This window comes from Temnothorax nylanderi, unplaced genomic scaffold (assembly GCF_030848795.1).
Source record: "Temnothorax nylanderi isolate EJ_2023f unplaced genomic scaffold, tnyl_v1.0 TNYL_tig0421_pilon, whole genome shotgun sequence".
NCBI lineage: Eukaryota > Metazoa > Arthropoda > Insecta > Hymenoptera > Formicidae > Temnothorax > Temnothorax nylanderi.
Genome location: NW_027249483.1, coordinates 5,001 through 21,524, shown reverse-complemented (window position 1 = coordinate 21,524; position 16,524 = coordinate 5,001). Strand labels below are relative to the sequence as shown.

General features: G+C 34.9%; 1 protein-coding gene across 2 annotated transcripts in view; it reads left to right on the top strand.

The window, feature by feature from the left end:
• LOC139782528 (RISC-loading complex subunit TARBP2-like) overlaps positions 1 to 10,441 on the top strand; it is a 33,552-nt gene extending 23,111 nt beyond the window's left edge. For both annotated transcript variants that reach the window (XM_071721555.1, XM_071721554.1), the window contains exons 4-5: positions 8,524 to 8,971; positions 9,048 to 10,441. In XM_071721555.1, the coding sequence (XP_071577656.1) occupies positions 8,624 to 8,971; positions 9,048 to 9,728 (1,029 nt within the window). In that variant the 5' untranslated portion in view covers positions 8,524 to 8,623 and the 3' untranslated portion in view covers positions 9,729 to 10,441. The remainder of the gene's footprint in view (positions 1 to 8,523; positions 8,972 to 9,047) is intronic.
• The last annotated feature ends 6,083 nt before the right edge of the window (positions 10,442 to 16,524 follow it).

The window sequence follows — 16,524 nt, the reverse complement described above, 5'->3', positions numbered from 1 at the left end:
GAAAGAAAGAGAAGAAGAACGCTCCAAAGCATTTGTAGCGTCACGTTGACCGTAGCCCAAAACTCTATTCCACGAGAGAACATTAGTCTTCCGCGCATAGACGCGTGGGTAGAGCGACAAAGTGGGGAGAGGTTCTGAGTGCCGTATACGTAAATATGACACGCTCGGTCCCGGGGCTATTGTGCTAGTCTAGATCGATTGTTTGATACGCGTATCAAATAGTGTATTTAAGCTGATCAGGTAATGATTAAACTAATGTACTAGTAAACTAGTTATTTACTATTTAATATATGCGTATCAAATAATTAGTGTAAACTAGACCATTTTTATTCATTATTATTAACCTGGCCTTGTCTGTTTTTCTTGAAAAAAGACGACGTATTAATATATAATTTCTGGTGATGTTTTAGGAAGGGGCTTAATATCACTCGCTCGCCCTGGCACTGGTAAGCTATATATTAGGGCTCTGATTTTATTCCGTTTTTCGAATAAACGTTTAAACGTGAAACGTTTATCCGTTTACATTTTCTTCCAGAAAAACGTTTACGTTTAAACGTTTAGTAATCATCACTGAGAAAATTATACATTGTTATTTCGTGCGTGCGTGCATGCGTACGTACGAACGTGCGTGCATGCGCTCGCTCTCACTCGCGGATGTCGTCGATGATGCGAGCACGCGTGACAAAAACTTGTCGAACTGTGTCGTTCCCTCGTGCTTTTGTCTGCCCCTATTTGCTCCCCCCTCCCCCGCGTCAAAATTAGGACTCGCTATTATTTAAACAAAAACTCATTTACTCGTATATTTAGTAAGTACATTCATTTATGAGTAGAAGAGAGTGTTTTACAAAATTAACTATTATTTATATGCTTTATTTCATTTTAAGTCAAAATTGCATCCAAATCTGAACAAAAGAATACTTTTTTATACCGTTTTTGTTTAACAGTGCGTCATATTAACAACAATATGTAATAACAATAATCTAAAAACAATCACTAATTGTGATTCATTCTTGCTTTTATACCAGCATCCGAATGCGTATTCGTTTTGTTCCAAGTCCAAGAAGTGCAAGCAGCGCGAACAAATCTAATTACTTCTGATTTATTGAATAAAAATGACTAAAGTAACGATGAAAGTAACGAATTCGTTTCCGTTACTGTAAAAATGTGACGACGTCACCGGAAAGAAAGTAACGGTAACGATATTACAAATAATACATTACTTCCCAACTCTGACTATATTTGTAATAAATATTTTATTAATAAAGTACATTAAAAAATAAAACACTTAAGAAAGGGATAATAAACGTTTATAGAAAAACGTGAAAATATTCGGAAAAACGTTTTTAGTAAACGGATATGCTATAAATATACGTGTAAACGTTTAAACGTTTAAACGTTTATCAGGCCCTAGACTTAAAACACGTGTATTCGGAAAAACGTTTCCAATAAACGGATATGCTAATTATACGTATAAACGTGTTTCCGTTTAAACGTATAATAGCGAGCCCTACTATATATACATATATCACAAGCAGTACGGCGGTGTGAAAGGGGGGCTTTCTGGGCGTAACCTGCGCGGATCGGACGAGTTTTCGTCCGATCCGACTAATGTTCTCTCGTGAAATAGAATATAACTGCGTGACTATGTCGTAGCATAAATATCAAGGAGCTACCAAGTTTATCTAGAAATTTTACGTTAAACGAGAGCACAATTACAATAACTGTGGCCCCTTGATTTGGCGATGCCAACGAGCACACATCGCTCTTCAGACGGGGAATAGCTATGAATTCCATCAGAGACGTTTGAACGCGGTTCGCGTAGCACACAGTAAGTTATTCATATTTTCCATATCTTATAATGGTCCTAATAGTTACTGCATTCTGTAGTTCTGTCGGGCCACAGTTTGCTGCCTTTCGTCTCCTTCTTTGATTCCCACTGTCGAGTGCTGCGCGGATGAACGCGCACCTGACGTTCTTAAAATGCGAACTCTAATATCTGCGCTTGTGTTTCATATTTCTTCAGCTTTGTAGATTAGTGCGCTATCTACTGTGCCAGATTCGTGTCAGAATCTCGAATACCGTAGCATACTTTGCTGTATGGCAGACAAGTGCCGGCAGAACATATGAATTCGTCACATTTGCCAGATTCGGTGATCATCTTTTTATTGCCGTCGCAATTCTTCTCATCTGAATTGTCGCCGAAATCGTCGTCCTTGTCGCATACCCAAAGCTCCCGAATGCACTTCTTATTGTCGCAGGCAAAATATCCCTCGAAACAAAGATTGCAATCGTGCTCGTCATCGTGTCCCGGACACTCATCTACGCCGTTGCATCTTACTTTTTTCGGGAGACATAAATTAGTGTTCAAACAGTGATATTCATTCGCGGTGCAATTAACCATATGATTTAGTTTACTTGAGCAATGTCTCTCGTCGCTGCCATCGTGACAATCGTCGATACCGTCGCACTTCAGCGAAAGAGATATGCAATTATCATTGGCGCATTGGAAATACCCATCTTGACATCGCTTCGTTGATATTGAACTGATATTGACGATTGTGGCTTTACAGTGTGCTTCATCCAATGCGTCCATGCAATCGGACTGGCCGTCGCATACGAAACTGTTCGGAATGCAATTATCCTCGTTGCACATGAATCTGTCTGGAGCGCATGTGCGCGATTTGCAATAATTAAGTTGCTCATCGCTATAATCGCCACAATCGAAAACGCCATTGCATGCTTTGAAATCCAGTATACAAGTTCCATCGCGACATTGAAATTCATTTTTTCTGCACTTCGGTTTTTCGCAGTTCTTCTCGTCCGACTGATCGGCGCAATCAAAATGCGAGTTACAACGTTACGCTCTTACACAACAAGTTTTTCTTTAAGAAAATTGTGTTTTCTTTACATTAATTGATTCGTATTGTTTGCAAAAATAAAAAGTAAGGAATTTGAATTATAAATACTTAACAAAATATTATGTCACAATACTGTAACTTTCAAGCCTTATAACTCGAAAAGTACTTAATGAAAAAATACTTAATTATAGTGTTTTGGAAAGCCCTCGACATAAGCTATAAGAAGATGCAATAAAAAATAGGGAGTTTTATTTAAGAAACTGAAGGTGTCCTTGACCTGACCTTAACGATGCCACCCAAGGTCAAATCAATGACACCATCTTATGTACCCCTTGAAACCATACAACTTTTGTCTGAAACATTTTTTTTTAAATGTTGCGTTTACGAATAAATCGGGTGATACGGGTGGTCTGAGACACCCTGTATATATATATATATACATGACATTTTACAAAAATCGATTCCTAAACCGCGATCTCACATTAAAGATAGTTGGTCTTTTGTGAGGAGGATTGTGAATGCTAACATCGATACCGACGAAATCCTCATATAGCTTGATGTCACGGCTTTATTCACTAACATCCCGAAGGAGTTGGTTTGTGAAGGGGTGAGGAAACATAATAACACCATTAATCTTCAAAGAGACACAGAGAATATGACGGCGTCATATGACGGCGATATATTTTAGTATTCCTCGCGGCAACCTTTCTGACCCCTTGATTCTGCTCTCTTTGTCAGCGTTTAATCTCCTGAGTACTTTCACTCGCACGACACGGCACATCGGAGATTCTCTAACTGAATATGCATAATTATGGATTTCTGATATATAAGACACGTAAGAATCGATCGTCGCATTCTCTCTCCACATATTGGTTTTATATAAGTAATTTTCCTGCAGTTGTGCTTTGTGACCATGCTGGAACATTCCCATGAACACAAGGACGTCTTTGATTAACATATGACGAGTCAAATTGACAATTAGGTATTGCTCTCTATTTTAATGACTATTTTATATTTATTTATGGTTTTATACATCGCGATGTTCCTAAATTTCAGACCGCACTTGAGAAGGGCTCAAACCTAGAGCCGAAACGTAGTGCACATAATTATATTTTTGCCAAGTAGTCGAGAATAAAGAATTTATTTTGTTTTTAAAAATGTTTAAAAAATATTTCTTTGCTACTTGGGATGTTATCTAACTCTTTGGGACAACAGTGACGCCACAATATTTAATCAAAATGTCAAAGAAAAATTCAGAAAGTTAATAGAACAGCTTCCAGCAATATTGTTTTATCGTTTTATTATTACAGAGATAATCGTTTAAATATAATTATATTGAAATAAGCGCAGATCAGAAAATTGCGTTATGCGTGATTAAAGCCGTACGGTTTCTTGAGAATGTTGACCGGACAATTAAATAACTGGAATTATTAGTATATGTTAAAATAGTTCTTGGAATATTAAAGATATTAAAGATACTTTACTTATCCTGTTGAAATATTCATCATATTCACAATAATTTAAATCACTTATTTGCTTAAAGTAACTAAATCATAATGTATTTTTGTTTCTAGGAAAAGTACCAAGATTCTATGTCTTCAAATCCTTATTTACTTCTAGCACATGATTGTTACATTATTTATCAAATATTAAGAACTTTAAAACTTTATTAATTATGCCAAAAATTTATCAAGAAACTAATAAAATATTATAATTCGATACGACATCATCGTCGAAAATTTAGAAAGATATAGGGGAGACCGGGGCCTAACCGTCAGTTTTTTTTCGGTGCCGATTTTTAACAAAAAAATAAATAATTTTAGTTAAATGTGGTATACCACTGTAAAGAGTGAACCTTTAGCTACAAAATTGATATAGGAAATTTTTATCTACGTCGCTTTGTTTAACCGGTATAGAGCAAAAACGACAACGGTGGAAAAATTGAAATCTCAAAAATGCCGGGGTTTAACCGTCACACTGCATTTTCAATACATATACGTACATCTAATCCTGAAAAATGATAGGATACATCTTAATAATTGTATTTTAAGAGAAAAATATAAACATTTATTCAAAATTTTTATGCGAAACATTATTAAAAAATAGTTACGAGGGTTCCTCTTTCCGCAGAAGTCACTCGCCCGACTTGTTTCACTCCTCGACGTCCGATGACTCTATTCGGTGTCTGAACGGTTGTAATTCCCGTCTCATCCATATTCCATATGCAGTGAGCCTGGAAATGCCCGAGAATGCCTTGAAAATGCACCCGGACTGCTTACTGACGGATTAACACCAAACACAAGTTTCAGGTTTGATCGCCCACGAAATATTAGACATCAACGATAATGAAAAAACTACACTGGATTCGTGTTCAGCATGCATTACTCTTTATAATCACGTACCTTGAGATTTGGAGAGCAAATATTATTGCAGATATTACAAAATTTCCACGCGCAGAAAATGTAACTTTCACCTTTCGAAAACACGTTTGCCCTAGTAAAAATCATAACACGGCAGGTGACCTGCCGAAACTTCGTTGGTCACATGGGTACCATAAGCAGCGTTTACAATGTTAATAGCGAGTTCGCACAATATACAGGTTCCGAGATATTTGATTTGACGGTTCAACCCCGGCGACGGTTAGGCCCCGGTCTCCCCTACACAGAAAAAAAGGTTTTACTAAAATATGTAAAAATTTATAGTTAGCTATACATATGAAAATAATAATATTGGAACATCAAAATAATTATGTAGGTTACTCGAGCATAATAATGTTGCAAAAAGTTTCGATATATTTGCAACTAGTTTGTGTGTACATAATTAAAATTATTTACATGAACAAACATAATTATTTTTTTACTTACTTCCAGCTAAATTTTTAAGTACTTTAACAACCATTCCCTACATTACATGAACTTCTGTGTGTTTACATATAAGAAATACATAAGAAAATAGTTTTAAGAATAAAGAGGAAATTATGGCCACCGTTCTATAGCATAAATTTTTGTTGCTAAATTGAAGTATCCTTTATACTCGATCGTGTCCTTCGTAATATTGTTAACAAACTGCCCGCCTGCTCCATAATTGGAAAAACAGTGGAATTGATGATTCCTCATTGGCAGAGACTGAAAATCATATGAATATTTCATAAACTTTAACCTGTAAAATTTAGACCGTTATTACGGTTATAATTAAAATTTATTACTTTAATTTACTTTAACCCTTCGTCCACATACGTTTTTTTGGCACCTTTACGCCGCATACGTGGGTCGTTTTCGTCCTGACGTTTTTTTTAAGTGTTAAAGTGTTACAAAAAATCTGAAAAAATTCATGGAGGTAATTCAAACCTTCAATTTGAAGTATCAATTATAAAATTATTAGCAATTTAATTTTTTCACATAATTTTTATTTAAAAGTGGAGCAACTACAACTACAACTGGTAAAATCATGTTTTACTCAAAAAATCATAACTTTAAGACAAATAAAGATATCGAAATGAAAAAAAAAGGAAATTAAAGGGGAAAAGCGTATCTTTCATAAAAAAAATATTGCATGCAATTATTTTGAAATGAAGTGCTTAAGTGTTCGCCGCAAACCTCGTTTTTTCAAGAATTACGTGTCTCCTGTGACGGCCGGAGGGGGACTGGCGCCTTGAAACTCGGTAGGCGGGTTCTCGGGGAGCATAACTTTTTTTACGGATGCGCAATGGCGCCCTCTCTACCCGTTTTCAAAAGTTACAACTACATTTGATTTTCGCCCGGACGAAAACGACCCACGTATGCGGACGAAATGCGGCACTGTATGTCATAGGTCGTAGACTTATCAGTGAAGCAAATTTAATCGGCTCGTATATAAACGACCTTTAATTATCGCTATGCAATAAGGAAATACGTTTGCAATTTATCTTTAAATATGCGAATATGTCGTTAAACTTGTAGAAAAAGATTCTATGGACAGTTAGCAAATTATTTAGACAAATAAAACGGATTACAGTCTGCAGAAAATACGGAAAAGAGCTTCAAAATCGTCATATTCAGAAAACTGTAAAGCATGTTGGAGGAAATATTATGGTCTGGGAATGTTTCGTATGAGAATAGGAAATTTTATCCAAATGGGATTATGACGTCAGATGACTACATTGACATAATTAATGAAAAGAACTTCGCCCGTTTTGGGCTATTCATGCTTAGTCATCAAACTTATATAATTTTGTTGATAATAATGGTAATATTAACTTTAATTTGCTACTCTCTCTCTCTCTCTCTCTCTCTCTCTCTCTCTCTCTCTCTCTCTCACTGTGATTATATGTTAAAAAAAAATAGGGGAAAAATAAGTTTTCTGAATAGAATAGGGAACGATATATCGGCGTACACTGGATGTATTGCGTATAAGTCAATCACAGTTTCTCATTTTGAATATTGTGCAACGATGTTAGTGGGCATGGATAAAACGCAACTGAATCGACTGCAAGTGGCACAAAACCGTTCCATAAGAGTCATTTTACAATGTTCGCAATATACTAAGATAGAATTGATGCTGCAAACTCTTAGGTTTATGAATGTAAGACAGAGGCTGTTGTATAATGTATGCATTTTTATTTTTAAGATAGCGCAAGAAGTATAATGACAAAACATTTAACCCTTTCGGTACGGAGAGTGTCTATAATCACTGTCCATTAATATAACGCTTGCGGCGGCCAAGCAGTGACTTTAGTCACCGTCCACATGTTGCTCACTGCGGCCGAACAACTTGAAATGTTAACTTGAAATGTTTCTGTTGATAAATTTTTTAAATGTTTTTGTTATTAAGTTTTATTACATATAATAATTGAAGGCGTTGAACGTCGAGTGCCTATAGCTTTCTCCGGCCGAGTTGGTATATCGGCAGATCGGCGTTTCGGTCACTGGAGAGCCGTTCGCGTCCCGGTCGCTCCGTGTCGAAAAGGTTAAATAGTAGGATAGAAATACCGTAACAGCACAGAAAGAATCTAAGAACAATCTGAGATTATCGCAAAAGTATATTGCGATAATTTCAGAAACAATTGTATTACTATTACGTACTGCGATTGACGAAGTACTTTCTACGAACGTTCGAATTGTCCGCGGTACCTTCTCTCATTTAATTTCACCACGATCGAATGTCTACAGCTTGAGGACAGTTGCAGGAAATGATAAAAACGGAAGGTTTCAGTCGATCATTTATATATATATATACACAGCCAGTTAGGTTAGGTTATTAATTTCATAATTTTACTTTATTATAAATTGATGTTTTTATTAATATAAAAGTTTTTTTTACATATACTACACAGAGCAACGTGTTTGTTACATTTTATAATGTCGCGTTCAGCGAATTCCTCTGTTACACTATCGCGCCATGTATATAATTTCTCTCAAACGCGGGTATCTCGCGCATCTCATCCCTGCCTCCCTCTCTTATAGCGCGTATCGCCGATTAACTAGCGTGCTCGTGAAGAGTCGTGAGCGATAACACAATTGTACAAACACAAATATGCAGTCGTTATGTTATTCAAACTACAGTTATATGAGATTTACAATGCTACAAATGTTCTTTATGTTATTTAATATATTTGTGTGTTCTGTCTATATATGTGTGCTCAAGTTGTAAATTCAGAAAAAACTATAAACGTAACTGTTATTTTCAGAGTAGTCTTTTGTACGAAGCAGCGCAGTAAATACACATGGATAAGTAACTGCAACTTTTGCAACATATACTGTTGAAAGTTAGAGAATAATCCGATTAATATGAGTAAAACACCAGTTTCCATTCTCCAAGAGATGATGGTGAAACAGGGTATGATACCTGATTATGAATTGATACATGACGGTGGAGGTCGTCATGTGAATACTTTTACATATCGTGTTACGTGCGACGGACTCAGTGCAACTGGTACAGGTCGTTGTAAGAAAGATGCGAAACATGAAGCTGCTAAAGCTATGCTAACAGAGATTGCTGCACATAGAAACTATCCACAGTTGCCAGCTGCTACTACACCAACAATGTCTCCATCAAAGTCACCATTTCATTCCGCTCCACCACCACCAAAGATACCAGCAAATGTACCTTTTTTTAATGCTGTAGGTGAATTGCAGGTAATTATCTTAAATTTATATAATTAGTGTTATAATCACGTATTTCTGGGTTTATTTTTAAAAATTTTTTTTTTAGGAACTTTGTGCTGATAATCCTTTGCAAAAACCAGAATATATTCTTATCCGGGATATTGGACCACCACATGCCAGAATCTTTACTATTCGATGTAAAGTATCTAGCTTTGAAGAAGATGGAATAGCAACTACAAGAAAGCAAGCAAAGCATGATGCTGCAAAAAGAATGGTAGATAGAATAAAATGTCTTATGAATAATTCAAACGATTTCCATAAAGAGAAAAGTGATTCTTCAAACTCGTCCATTACAACTATTGACACGGAGATAATGAATAAAAATGAGGAAGAACGTCACCGCGCACTCGCCAAAACGGCAAGAAAGACTAATTTAGGTATTAAAATAGCTGAATATCATATTCAATGGAGAGATTCCTTGGAGGAGGATAAGCGCAATAAAATATTAGAACAATTGGAATCTATTTGTCCCAACGAATTTTTTGGCAATGAATTCATTACTAATGAATCCATAACGGAAAAGATATCTGAATTGGCGTCTGTACTGTCAGAGGTTGATGTAACAATTAATACGAAGGATATAATTACAGAGAGTCTTTACATGAAAGCAATAGAGCTTTATACTTGTCCTCTTCTCGTGCAGATTGGAACGGGAAGAAATGACGTGGAAGCTTCCCGGAAAGCATTATCCCAAGTGATAAAATCTCTAAAATTATTTTTAAAGTAGAATACAAAGTTGCTAAAATAAAATTAACAATATACAAATCATATTTTATATAATATTGATAATGTTGGTCGGTAAATCTCATTTAGTTCTTGAAGTTGCATTTTGTTGAAGTTGCATTTGGATTATATTATAAAGACGCGTACGTAAAAAAAACCGATCGTCTGAATATCGTACATAGCAACGGAATGATCTTCCCTTTTCTACGGTGGATTCCGGTGAGCTCACCACGCGGTCGATAGAGTTAATCCGATAATTCAGATAAGTCCATTATATAGATATGTAAGAACTTTGCGTTTATTACTAATATTTATTGTGTTGCTCAATACTGATTAAATAACAATACTGTATGAGTTATGAGATAATAACGTTTACACGTAGAGTCATATCTGTTACATTATATAATGTTCTCTGTAAGACTGATTTTATATCGATTGAATAATTAAACCGTTAAATTTAAATAGTACACTGCGTTTGTCGTTTAAATTTCAACAGGTTATGGGCCCAGAAACGTATAGAAATAATAAAGTCGATAAATAGTAAAATCTAAAAAAAAATAAAATCAGATACTGGCCCAGGAATGCGCAGAAATAATAAAGTTGTTACAGAGAAATTTTATAAAGATAAAATTAGATATTGAGCAATAACAATATGTAGAAAAGGGCATTAAAAGCAGAATAAAAAAATACAAGGTTATAAAGGACGTATAGAGAAATAGATTGCTTAAGGGGATCCTGCAGCCGTATGATTTACCGACATTATCGTTTTTCGATGGATCTTTTAATTGGCTTTATAGAATTGCAAAAATCTTTTACAGAATTAAAGTCCGCACAAAAATCTAGGGTAACAAACGCGATTTTATATCAAAACACCAAAAAATTAAAAATATTACTTATTTGGGCACATATAGCTGTCACCTGACGACAATATTTGCTTAAAACAAAAATTCTGCAGTTTATACATACGTCCCCCGCTGCGGTTAAAAACGACGTCAAATTCAGTTCGGAGTCTAATCCATGCGTGGCTGCACGTGAAAACGACGACGTCTCATTCCCCTTCGCGACTCGCCAGCTAAGCGTAGTTCAATAGTATTACTATATCGCGCGCGCATTCACGTTTTACATTTTCATACGATATGCAATATGTGTTCCTCTGCGGAATTTCAAGTACAGAAGATACATTTACTGTTTACCTTCCGAAACGTAGAAAATAAATACTAAATCGATCAATAAATAATAATCGCAATTATATCGTACTCTATTTCTCCTAAGTATGATAATACGCTATAAAAAAAAAGAAGTCATAGTACCGCATGTTTAAATTTATACACATTTATATTGGCTTACTACACGGTGGACATTTTTACTATCTTGCAGGAATGTTCGATAATAATCAGATTTCGACATTAACGTGTCACGGAATTCACGAGAAATACAAAGTGAAAGTTTCTGTGCCAATCGGTGATCGATATTGATCGTGGACGCTGTTACGTTAAAGGAAAAATAAAGCTAGCTTTATTGCAATCACCGGCCACTTGAAATATATCTCTCTCTGCCCACCATGTAAATCGGAAAAAAAAAGTTTTGAAATGTAGGAGGACTGATTAAAAACGCGTAACACGCGATCGACGCGTCTACGAATGCCTAAATGCATCGTACAGTTAAACTTTAACCCTTAGATGCGTGGCCTCCTAATAGGATAAATTTTCAAATCAAATATCGATTGTCACGTTCTGTCAAGATTAAGTTATTTGTACTGTTTCTACTTCTGTCTTTTGTATCTTATAATTTCCTACTCAACAATATAATTGTTACCCAGATAGCAACATGTCTGCATTGTTGCTAGCATGTTGCCGACAACATAGTATGTGTTGCTATCAGCATTGTGGCAACTGAGTCCGCATTTGTCGGCAAGTTGATGCAGTAGGCAAACATGAAGGAAAAAATAACGATAGGAAAATTTGAAACGTATCGAGATCATAGCTTACCTGCCGATGAAACCGTCAATATTCGGTTTTCTCTTATTCTAATTTTAGAGGTTATTTTAGACTTTAGATGTCAATAATATACGTATAGTCACGCAGACAGTAGTTCTACATATTTGTGCATTTAAAGTCGCTTGATAATTTTACATACAATTAAAATTAACGTACAATGTACCAGATGTCAAAGATCAGGGAATTATTCACGCATTTAAAGTCGCTTGATAATTTTACATACAATTAAAATTAACGTAGGGGAGACCGGGGCCTAACCGTCAGTTTTTTTTCGGTGCCGATTTTTAACAAGAAAATAAATAATTTTAGTTAAATGTGGTATACCACTGTAAAGAGTGAACCTTTAGCTACAAAATTTATATAGGAAATTTTTATCTACGTCGCTTTGTTTAACCGGTATAGAGCAAAAACGACAACGGTGGAAAAATTGAAATCTCAAAAATGCCGGGGTTTAACCGTCACACTGCATTTTCAATACATATACGTACATCTAATCCTGAAAAATGATAGGATACATCTTAATAATTGTTTTTTAAGAGAAAAATATAAAAATTTATTTAAAATTTTTATGCGAAACGTTATTAAAAAATAGTTACGAGGGTTCCTCTTTCCGCAGAAGTCACTCGCCCGACTTGTTTCACTCCTCGACGTCCGATGACTCTATTCGGTGTCTGAACGGTTTTAATTCCCGTCTCATCCATATTCCATATGCAGTGAGCCTGGAAATGCCCGGAAATGCCTTGGAAATGCACCCGGACTGCTTACTGACGGATTAACCCCAAACACAAGTTTCAGGTTTGATCGCCCACGAAATATTAGACATCAACGATAATGAAAAAACTACACTGGATTCGTGTTCAGCATGCATTAGGGGAGACCGGGGCTAAGCCGACAACAGGGCAAACTTGACACTAGGCTTTTTGCCAATTTAAATCTATCGTAGAAACTTGCCTTTCCTACTGTAAATGCGTCTTTATGTGCCAGTATTATCAACGGAATTTGGTAACATTCTGAGTTATAGTGTAATTTTTAACGCGACATAAGCGTTTTTGATAGTGAAAAGTAATTTTTCTGATCTCTCGAAAATGTCTACTCTTTCATCGAGCTTTACTCTTGCGAATCCACCGGTAAGTGATTTTGATGGGAAATTTGATGCTCTATATGAATCCGATAATCGTTTTTGCATATTTTCAAAATTTTCATGTTTTTGAAGTGACAAAAGTGAAAAACGACGTCCGGGGCAAAGTCAACACCACGCCGTTTCGTCGGCTTCCAGTAACAAACGATGCTTGTCATGCAGCCGTATGGCTCATGACAAATGTATGCGCACGTCCGATCGCGAGTTTACCTGCATTAATTGTTTTTCAGACATGAGTTTAGATGAAGATAATTGAAAGTTCAACAATTTTTGTTTTCATTATTTTAAATGATTGTTCTAGCTACTTTATTCCGAATTTTTGTACTTTTTAAATACACAATAAACAATGTATTTTCATTTTCAGACAGTAAAAAATAAGTTCCAGATCAAATTGTGTCGATCAGACAAAGTGTTGAGTTTGCCCCGGCGGGGTGTCGAGTTTGCCCCGGCATTTTTCAATTCGAAAATTTGTCTTCGCGTCACTTTTCCTTTCCTGGCGCCAAAACAAAGCGACGTACAGCAAAACTTCCTGAATCAATTTTGTACCTGAAGAAACACTCTTTAAATATGTACCATTGAATTTGCCTAAAAATTTTAATTAAATATTAAAAATTGCCTTTGAAAAAATAGTGTCGGCTTAGCCCCGGTCTCCCCTACTCTTTATAATCACGTACCTCGAGATTTGGAGAGCAAATATTATTGCAGATATTATAAAATTTCCACGCGCAGAAAATGTAACTTTCACCTTCCGAAAACACGTTTGCCCTCGTAAAAATCATAACACGGCAGGTAACCTGCCGAAACTCCGTTGGTCACATGGGTACCATAAGCAGCGTTTACAATGTTAATAGCGAGTTCGCACAATATACAGGTTCCGAGATATTTGATTTGACAGTTCAACCCCGGCGACGGTTAGGCCCCGGTCTCCCCTACAATGTACCAGATGTCAAAGGGAGGGAATTATTCGGCGTACTTTTCTATGAGGCCGATTTCACTCTTGTCAGATAGCTCATTATAGATATGCTGCAGTTGCTCCAACAAACATTTTACCTGTCGTTTTAACAAGATTTCATGTCGTTGCACGGAAGACATTATATTTATATCGTATTGAAATCTATATTTTGAAAATGTTTACTCATATGTACGAACAAAGTACATAATATATAAGAATCGTTTTACTTACGATCTCAGTATTAATACTAATTGTAAATGAAATGTATTCAATTGTAAAAATAATGTACAACAATGCAGAAGAGAGAACCCTGATAAGTAAATCCGATGTACACTTTAAAGTCACTAATATCATAAACTGCAAAAAAAATTATTTTTACGAATTTTATTAAAATTACTTTTTTTTGTTGGATTAGAAAATTGCTTGTCATAAATCACCGATTGCTTATTAACGCATACTAATTTAATGTAAGAAGTTCATACAGAAAGTAACTTTTACATAAATAGAAATTATAAATCTTTTTATATTTTTTATTATATATACATATATGTAGTATATGTATATATACATATATACAATATATATATATATATATATATATATATATATATATATATATATATATATATATATAATGTTCGATGATTTTAACTATAAAGTAAATTGCTGTAAACAGAATGAACGCAACAATAACATTATAATTGCACTATTGTGTCTTTCTATCTGTTAATATCTGTTTATAATGTAAAAGATTGCTACATATTAAAACTTAATATTTTATTAATTAAAAATTACAATGTACCTGAAATATAATGAAAGTTGCCAGAATTCCAAAAAGTAAAATTAATTGAAGTCGGACGAATTTAGATTGCTGATAAGGCCATAGACCAACTACAAGTAATAGAAGCCGATTGAGTCTGATATGCAAACAGTCGATTCAGATCATTTCTTCATTGAGCATTGAAATGCAATTGACGGAAAAGAAATTGATTCGCTTGTTTTTTGTTTACTTGTCGGTTGAGTTTTCTTGTTTCTTTTTTTTTATTTTAATTTAACACAAATTGTCTAATTTAATGTACATGCAAAATATAACGATATACCACCATGTGATCAAAGTACCTTATAAAACAATTTTTACTGGCTATTTACACCTTTTTTTTAAGAGAGGAGTGTGTGGTCCAATCGATTGATTTGAGTATCGTAGCAACGTAATAATAATAACAGATGTTTACTTCCCATAAAGAAATACTTCGTGAAGAGGTTTGCGTGACAGTGGACTGCGCAGATGCGATTCCACCCCTTCCAGCGCGTTATACTGTAACGTTCCTCGATCATTCTAGTTCGTGCCGTCGTGAGTTACGGTTATTTCTTCGCAATGGTACAACTTGCACTTGAAATGTCGACGTAACGATTGTCAATATATATTGCTGACAAATGTTACATATAATTCCTTCTTGAAAATATTTCTGATTCGAGTATATTTGTATTTCCTAAATGGTGTTTTCTTACTTTTGTTTGCCGATTGAATATTTTACAGTTTTGTTTCTTTTTTATTTAAATATTCAGCTGAGTTGCCTAATTTTCTTGACATGCAGTGCAACGAAACACCGTCGTGAGATCAACATATTTGGCCATTTACATTTTTATTCTAGAAAGGACGTATAGTTAAGTGATCGATTTTTATGTGACAATAAAGTAACAGATGTTTCCATCAGCAAGTGTTTTGTTGAGGGACTTGTGCGACCGTTGACTGTGCAAGTGCGGTTCGACCCCTTTCCAGCGTAATATATTTTATTTTAACGTTCTTCTTTCTGGTGTGTGCTGTCTTAAGTGACGTTTGATTCTTGAAGAAGGATCTTAGCTCGATACCTCGACGTAATGATTATCAATATACATTGTTGGTAAATATCATGAAATGTTTCCGTGAAAATATCTCTATTTTGTGTACGTTTGTGTGTTTTCTAAATTTTATTTCCCAAAATCTTACATCCATATGTGTTCAACATGCCTTATATCTGTACGATATATTTTATATTTACATTTCGCAATATCTCCGTTCGTAGGATACGTAGAGGAAAAATAAAAACACTTTCCTTATATAAATCGAACCCAAGCTATCGATTGAGCTTACTTAGAACTTAATCGATTTAGCCGTTATTGAGATCCGATAATCTCGGGTACTCGCAACTCTCGGGCTCCCGTAAAGATACACGGAGCGATCTCGCTGCGCGTATACTTGACTTGGTGCGAGACACTACCGTGTCTCTTGATATTATTTCTGTAACACTATTTGTGAACAAAGTTATAATTTTATAGATGTAAACTTTTGCCACCCGCAGATAATAATCAATATTTTCTCTACATTTTTTTACGTATATTGTTCTCAAGGTATTTATCGTGTAAATATGGATTAATTTGTGGGAAACTTTTTCTATATGAAATAATTAGATATTGAACATATATAATATTAAATAGTATTCGAAATTAAATAATGTTTATACGTTTTATATGAGACTAAAACTATAATGACAATTTTCGATGTAATTTAATAGTTAAATTATCCAAAATTGTATTGTATTTACAAAAAGAAACTTATTTCATAAAAATAATTATACAAAACTTGAATAATGACGAATTTATATTGTACATAACGTTGTCATTTTTACATTCTGTAGTTTTTATAATTTAAAGTACCCCGATATTTTTATTTAAC